The following is a 7,749-nucleotide window of genomic DNA, read 5'->3' on the forward strand; positions in this document are numbered from 1 at the left end:
ATGGAACAATTTATGAGCGACAATTAATATTATGCAATTAGAGAGTCCCAGGGAAATTTCAGACTATATTGGATCAATTGTATTACCTTGTATAAGAGATTGTTTTTATAACTCATTTCAAGATCATGTGGTAGTAATTTAGGGTTGGCAAACTCCCCTTCAAAAGGTCTAATGTTATTAGCATATATTTAAATATTATAAAAATAAATAAAAAAAACTAAAGGAGATCTTATTTTTTTATTGTCAGTTGAAGGTGTTTCATATTGAGAAATACGAAAGGATATCTCATCCTAATTTTTTTATATCCTAATTCAAATATAAAAAGGTCTAACAATGATGTAGCAATTTTAGATAAAATTGTTTCAACATTAGGTAAAACTGCTTCGTCTGTGATCAAAACAATTTCAATGCGGATAAAATTATTTTAATGTTAGTCAAAATTGCTTTAATATTGATTGAAAATAAAACTATGTTGATATTGATTAAATTTGTTCCAATATTGATCAAAATTGCTCTAATACTGTTAAAATTACTATAATGATGGTCAAAATAGTTCATATATTGATTAAAATTATTTAAACTTAATCAAAAACTCTAACACTATTATAGTAATTTTGATAAAGGTACAATGTTGATTAAAATTGCTTTCACATTTAGATGAAAACTATTCTTATAATTTTAATTACTAATTAAAATAATTTTAATACGGATTAAAATTGTTATAACTTAATTAAAATTACTCTAATTTAATTTAAAGTATTATAATAATTTTAATCAAAATTACTATAATGTGAAGTATGTTTTTTTAGTTAGCACTATGTATTTAGTCCTCCGGATGGATTAATATTAAAGATGACTGATTTAGTTTTATAGAAATTTTTTATCAGTCATCCAGATAAATTTAGAAGTACTTATAATTAACAGCTTAGTAAACAAATATCCTAAGCTTATTATTTCATTGGAGGAAAATATCTTATAATACATCATAGTTGAAAATCAAATTATAAATATTTAAAAGATTACATAGATACACTGCCGCTCACCTTAGTACAGGACTAATGTGAAGCAATTTTGATGTTTTTTTAGAAGCTAAACAGATAATTTGAATGATATTTCAAAATATAAAAATATTTTAATATATATTTTTTAAAATAGAATGTATAATAAAAATAAAAAGTGCTTATGTGGCAGAGATAATCGGTTCTACATGGTAAAGTCAAGTCAAAAGTTAAATAGAAATAGACCGTCAAGTCAAATTGAGCTTGAATCAGATCAAACTGAGTTCGAGCTACGTCTCACTAAGTCGGCCCTATTAAAAGACCTTAAGTCAAGTCCCTCCCAGTCGGGTATGCCCCAATTGAAACTCTAATTCGACACGGTAATTATTGAAACGCCAATCATCAAGAGATATGTCCTCGGAAGAGATGTGCCCTCTCAGTCATTAGAAAAGAGGTGTGCCCTTTAGGATCAACCTCATCTTTTCACTTTCTAGTTAAAGGTACCGATAGCAATATCAACAAAAGCAAGTTTTATTATTCTCTACTTTCTCTTTATTGTTCATTATCATTTTTTGTTTTCAACATTTATCTTGAAAATCTCGCTTGAATGTTAGAGGGACTTTGCCAAGGAAAAATGATATGCTCAAGAAAAAAAAATTAAGAAAAAATTCAATAATAAATACATAAAGTGATGGGACTCACAAAAATGAAATGATGGACCATATTTTATATGTTTATCTTTAAATTTTTCCTTAAATTTTTTTACTTGAATATATCATTGCTCTTTGCCAAGGCCGCCTTGTCTTTCTATATCTTTCTTGTGTCTTTTCATACTCCTAACATGAAAACCTCGTAGGTCATCCGAGCCGGTATGGGACGGGAGTTGCTGCAATGAGGCCGCCGGGTCGAAACTCAGTGGCAGCGGGGGAATAAATCCCCTATCCCTGTATCCCATCCGGTCCGTCCCATATTAGCTTAGGTGCTGCGATTTACCTTCCTCACGATGATCGTGGGTCCGGTCGGTGGGGGCCCTGGGGGCGAGGGCTTCGTCTTTTATTGCAATACTCCTAACATGAAGAAAGGGGCGACCTCCTGACTCAATCCGATTGGTATCCAACCGACTAAAAGTATGTGATTATTTAATGTAGTCATCTTATCTCTCGATCTCAGACCAAATCATGTACTAAATTTATATTATTTTTAATTTTAATTTTAATTTTTAAAAAAAGAATATTGCCTGAACCAGCTGATGTAAAATGCAGAGAGGGAAAGAATACACACGTCTCCCCTTTCGTTGCAAACTACGCGGAAACCCAACGCAACGCAGGAAATCAGGAATCTCTGCCGCATCTCCTCTGACCACCAAACATCTTTAATGGATTCTCATCAGGCTTTTTGTAAGCCCATCAACCTTTTCCTCGATTGAAGCTCCGAAGTGGGCCACGCTCATCAAGGCGAGCAGGCCAGACTCTTTTGACGGCCCCTGCAATCTGTAGCCCTCTCTTCCCAGCTAATTGACCAGTTTTAGTTAGTTTTCCTCTGGATTATAAAAAAAAACAATTTTAATTCACCCCACAGCTTTACCTTTCACTTTGTCTAATCACCATTTGATATGAATGGAACTTTACTTTTGGCAAGTTTCGAATTTTAGATGAATTTTCAATTAAATCATTTGATGAGATTATTTTAGGACAATGAGTTGGCACATGGGAGGATGGATGCCTTGCGCCTGAAATAGTAAACATTAAACAAATAAAGAAAATTTTAAAATACTTTAAATATTTTATTTCTCTCTTTTTTTAGTGATCACATAGATTGCTCATTTTTTATTACAAACTATTTGCATAATAATAAGAAAAATATTCTTAACAAATTTAATGGTTACTTAGGACAAGAAACAGGGGCCGCCACCATCCTGGACGATTGTGGACCCCACGCCGCGGGGCCCTCTTGCCCCGCCCCATGCGAATCGCCAGCTGTGGAGTCACACTTTCTTCGCTCCTCTCTCCGCGTATATTTATATTTAAATTAAGAAATATGATATGCTCAAGTAATTTTTTTAAAAAAAAAATTAAAAATAAATAAATAAAATGATGGACCTATAAAAACTAATTGATGGATCATGATTTTATATTATCTTAAATTTTTTTCCTTTAACATATCAAGCTCTTAAATTAATGTAAAGAATTTCACATTAAAGTTTTTCACTTTGACCCTCCAAGTTTGGTAAAATAATTTCACACGTGATATTTAAGCTAGTTGCCTCTGAATTAGGACGGGATAAAATGTAAATTTCTAAACTATAACGGAGAATTAGAACAGAATGAGAAACTAAGGGCTTAAAGTGCAATTTTCTCAAACTAGGAAGGAAAGAAAGAAGAAATCTCACGTCACGCACCAGTCACATGCCAGTGACGTCAGCGCCATTTTTCAAAATTGCAAATAGTCCGAAAGCCTCCCTTAAAATTACGCCTCCATTAAGCTCCCCTTCCGCCTCCTCCGCCTCTCTTCCTGTTCCTGCTTAATTTGGTAGCGAAACAGAGTGAGAAACCCTAACGTGCTTCTCTTCCTTTCTTCTTCGTTCTCCCAGCGATCCTGCATCGAGATCACGCCAAGCTTCACGAATCTTGTGTTTCTGTGTGATCTGGAAGCGATCATATGATGGATCATTCGCGTTCTCGGCCCTCGGTTTTCCTTTTTCTTCTCGTTTGTTTGCTTTCCGCCGAGTCTTCTTGGTCACAGCGAACTAGGCCGCCGTCAATCGCGGCGGCGCCGGTGCTCGTCCCTGCCCCTGCTCCGGCCCTTGCTCCGGCCCTTGCCCCTGCTCCTGCCCCTGGCCCGTCGCCGGAGTCTCAATGCAACGGCATCTACATCTCTTACGTCATCGAGAAGCGGGAGAGGATCCACCCGATCACCAGGAACCCGGCGGACCAACCCTACTCCTTCCGTGCCACCGCCACCGTCCTCAACCACGGCACCGCCGACCTCGTGTCCTGGACGCTCCTCGTCCCCTTCCGCCACGATGAGCTCCTCGTCTCCATCGACGGCGGCGTTCTCGCCAACGGCTCCGCCTCCGCTCTACCCTACAACACCACTATCGATGCAAATGTCACTGCCTTCTCCGGCTACCCAAACACCGATCTGAAGACTCCGATCGAAACGGCCAACGATCTGACGCAGATTCAGGCTAAGATTTCCTTGGTGGGCACCCTCTTCGGCTCGCCGCCCCCTGCGGTGCCTCTGCCTGACTTCCTCGATCTCGGTGACCCTTCCTACAGCTGCGAGCCCCTCCCCGGTTTCAACGGCTCCGGCTCCGGCTCCGTTGATAGGTGCTGCCTCCGCGACCCTAATTACGTTCCTATACCGGCCAACATCACCGGCTACCTCGATCGCCGATCCGGCGATTTAACAATCGCCTACGACGTGCTTCAGTCCTTCGAGAGCAACTACCTCGCCCTCGTCACCATCGAGAATCATAACCCCATCGGCCGCCTCGACCACTGGTATCTCTCATGGGAGTGGGCGCGCGGCGAGTTCATCTCCTCGATGAGGGGCGCGTACCCTACGGTCGTCGACTCTTCCGATTGCATCTTCGGCAAGCAAGGGCAGTACTACAAGGACTTCGACTTCACCAAGGTGCTCAGCTGCAAGCAGAATCCCGTCATCTCCGACCTAACCCCATGGCAATACAATGACACCAATCTCGGCCGCATCCCCCACTGCTGCCGCAACGGCAGCCTTCTTCCTACCGAGATGGACCAGGAGCAGTCCATCTCGGCCTTCCAGATCCAGGTGTACAAGATGATGCCGGACCTCAACCGCTCCGTCCTCTTCCCGCCGGTCAACTGGAACATCTCCGGCTCGGGTCTCAATCCCGACTACAAGTGCGGCCAGCCCATCCGCGTCAGCCCGGCGCAGTTCCCGGACCCGAGCGGCCTCGACTCGGAAAGCCTCGCCCTCGCCAGTTGGCAGGTGGTCTGCAACATCACCCGCCCTAGGGGCACCAGCCCCAAATGCTGCGTCTCCTTCTCTGCCTTCTACAACGACTCTGTCGTCCCCTGCAACACCTGCGCCTGCGGGTGCTCAACCAGCAACCGTGCCCGGGCCTGCAACGCAATCGCGCCGGCGATGCTCCTCCCTCCCGAAGCTCTCCTGGTGCCATTCGACAACCGGACGGAAAAAACCCTCGCCTGGGCGGAGATCAAGCACTACAACGTGCCCTCCCTCATGCCCTGCGCCGACAACTGCGGCGTCAGCCTCAACTGGCACATCGTCACCAACTACGAAAAGGGGTGGTCGGCCAGGGTGACGCTGTTCAACTGGCGCGAGGACCAGTTCGCCGATTGGTTCGTGGCCGCCAAGATGGAGAAAGCCTATCCGGGCTTCGAGCGGATGTACTCCTTTAACGGGACCAAGATGGGCAACGACACCATCTTCATGGTGGGCATGCCCGGACTCAACTACTTAAACGGAGAAACAAACGGTACCAGGGACGGCGACCCCAGAGTGCCGGGAAAGCAGCAGTCCGTGATCTCGTTCACGAAGAAATTGACGCCGGGCATTGACATCCTCGCCGGCGACGGCTTCCCTTCGAAGGTCTACTTCAACGGGGAGGAGTGCTCGATGCCGGACACGATTCCTACCAGTTGGGCATTCAGGACCAGCCGACCTCGAATCTTCACTGCTCTGGGTTTCCTTCTGCTTGCTGCTTCTCTCATCTCCCTAGAGCTGTAGCTCTCGCTTGCCCGTTTGTCACTTGGGGCAGAGCAAAGCACGGCGTTGGATTTCTTGTTCATAGAATTGTTGCATGATATCTATTTAATATATTAGAAAATTGAATTAAACCAAGAAGAGAATTATATTATATATTATATATACCTTTGCTCTCATACTCAATGTTATGGCAAAAGTCTATGCGCATGTTTCTGATGATGAGTGGAACGTTTTAACTCAGAGAATGAAACCCACAAGAATTGATTCTTCCTCCTAATGTGGTAAATCACCACCCAAGTATCAACTGCGGCTATGCTCCTGGGTGTTGTGTCTACACTGAATGTTTAACTTGCCATACGCAAGAATCTACTTTCTGTATTCACATCATCGCCATAAACTTTTTACCCATATTCTAGATAAATATTCATCAAATGCCCATTCAAATGAATTATAGGCATTCACTTGTCAAAACTAGCGATAGCTATTCTTTTCTTTGTGCGGAAGGATTCTTCTTCGGTGGATATATCCCAAAAACAAAAAAAAGATTTTATTTTATTTTTTTAATTTTTGACAGAAAAAAAAAACAAAAGAAGAGAAAAAACAAACCCCATAATGCTCTCTCTTTTAATCCTTGTGGTCGGCTGATGGATATATCGCCAAAGCAAGTTCTTTCCGGGATGCGTTCCATAACCCCAAACCAACCAACCACACTACTCCACCACGCTTTCAGCGATTCTCCTCCTTCGAATTCCTCTAGTACAAATACGCAGCCGACTCTAATCTTTCAGTTCCATCCCAAGAACAACGCTTACACAAGAGCTAGCCATGGTTCCGGAGCTTGAGGTGAGTTAGCACGATGGCCATTTTTCTGTCTGAACTCGGAACTCTGAACTCATCGTCGCCGGTTCTGATTTTTTTTGTTCTTTTTTTTTAATATCAAATTGCAGAAAGCTCGAGTGACGGAGCTGCATGTCCGAATGGACTGCCGTGGCTGCGTGCAGAAGATCAAGAAGGCACTGCACAGCATCGACGGTGAGAATTCCTTTCTGGGAGTAAGCCAACGGTGGAATTGGCTAAACTTGGCATTGGTCTGCAGGAATTTTCAGCACGAACATCGACTTAGCCAGTCAAAAGCTGACGGTGGTGGGCACGGCCGAGCCAGAGGCGATCGTGAAGGCCATCAAGAAGGCGAGGAAGATTGCGACGGTTTGCTCGCACACGGAACCGGCCGGTGAGGCCACTGGAGGAGCAGCAGAGCCAGCAGCAGCACCGCCGCCTCCGGCAGCTGAGCCACCGGCGAACCAGCCTCCGGCGGAGGCTGAGACAACGCCACCCAAGGAAGAGGCACCACCTTCACAAGGCCAGGCTGCAGCCCCCGAGGTGAAAGAGGCAGTACCCGGCGAGCCCAAGGAGGTGGGCGCGATCATCCCCGTAGTCCATCACTATCCTTACGATCGCATCCCAAATTACTATCACTGCAACGACCACTGCTACTACCCTTTTCCTCGGAGATATGAGCCTCCTGACTATGCATATAGCGGTTATAGTCACTACAGGACCTCACCTTATGCTCTGCCGCAGCGTGTTCGCTACATCCAGGATGGCGTCGCCGGCGACGACTACAGTTACGGTGGCAATTACCGCCGTGGTGGTGGAGGAGAAGTCTGCGTCTTCAGTGAGGAAAATCCGAATGCGTGCACCATCGTGTAAAGGTTGAAGAATCGTAGGCATGTCTTCCTAGCCAGTAGCCACAGCAAGCAAGTGATGGAGATGACTTTTTTTCAAGTTCTCTCTGTCTAATTTCTTGTACACTGCACTATTTTTGTCTTTTAAATCTGAATTAAATAACATCGAACAGAGGAAGCAGAAGGACAACTTTATCGAGATTTAATTATGAGCTGCAGAGGAAATTGTCAATAAACAAAACAAACCAGTTAGCTATCTTCGAGTGGAAAATGCCTAGATCGAGCATGTTTTCCAACATTTTGACGATCATGCAAGATCAATGATAGATTACATCAAAATTATGCTAAAATGG

At 43.8% G+C, this 7,749-nt stretch overlaps 2 protein-coding genes across 2 annotated transcripts; both read left to right on the forward strand.

Moving 5' to 3' along the window:
- Positions 1-3,416: 3,416 nt before the first annotated feature.
- LOC121981847 (COBRA-like protein 7) lies at positions 3,417-5,870 on the forward strand. Its single transcript, XM_042534599.1, has one exon. The coding sequence runs from the start codon at positions 3,657-3,659 to the stop codon at positions 5,730-5,732; it is 2,076 nt and encodes a 691-aa protein (XP_042390533.1). The 5' UTR covers positions 3,417-3,656; the 3' UTR covers positions 5,733-5,870.
- Positions 5,871-6,349: 479 nt separating this feature from the next.
- LOC121981850 (heavy metal-associated isoprenylated plant protein 5-like) lies at positions 6,350-7,611 on the forward strand. The gene is made up of 3 exons (XM_042534602.1): positions 6,350-6,554; positions 6,659-6,743; positions 6,808-7,611. Exons 1-3 carry the CDS (start codon positions 6,537-6,539, stop codon positions 7,419-7,421), a joined length of 717 nt encoding a protein of 238 aa, XP_042390536.1. The 5' UTR covers positions 6,350-6,536; the 3' UTR covers positions 7,422-7,611.
- Positions 7,612-7,749: the final 138 nt, after the last annotated feature.

Source organism: Zingiber officinale, chromosome 5A (genome assembly GCF_018446385.1).
Source record: "Zingiber officinale cultivar Zhangliang chromosome 5A, Zo_v1.1, whole genome shotgun sequence".
Classification (NCBI taxonomy): Eukaryota; Viridiplantae; Streptophyta; class Magnoliopsida; order Zingiberales; family Zingiberaceae; genus Zingiber; species Zingiber officinale.

Excerpts from the sequence above, each read along its gene's own strand:
- LOC121981850 (XM_042534602.1), top strand. Across the intron at positions 6,744-6,807 it reads GGCACTGCACAGCATCGACG|GAATTTTCAGCACGAACATC; the intron begins GTGAGAATTCCT and ends ATTGGTCTGCAG.
- LOC121981847 (XM_042534599.1), top strand. The coding sequence starts at position 3,657 with ATGATGGATCATTCGCGTTCTCGGCCCTCGGTTTTCCTTTTTCTTCTC.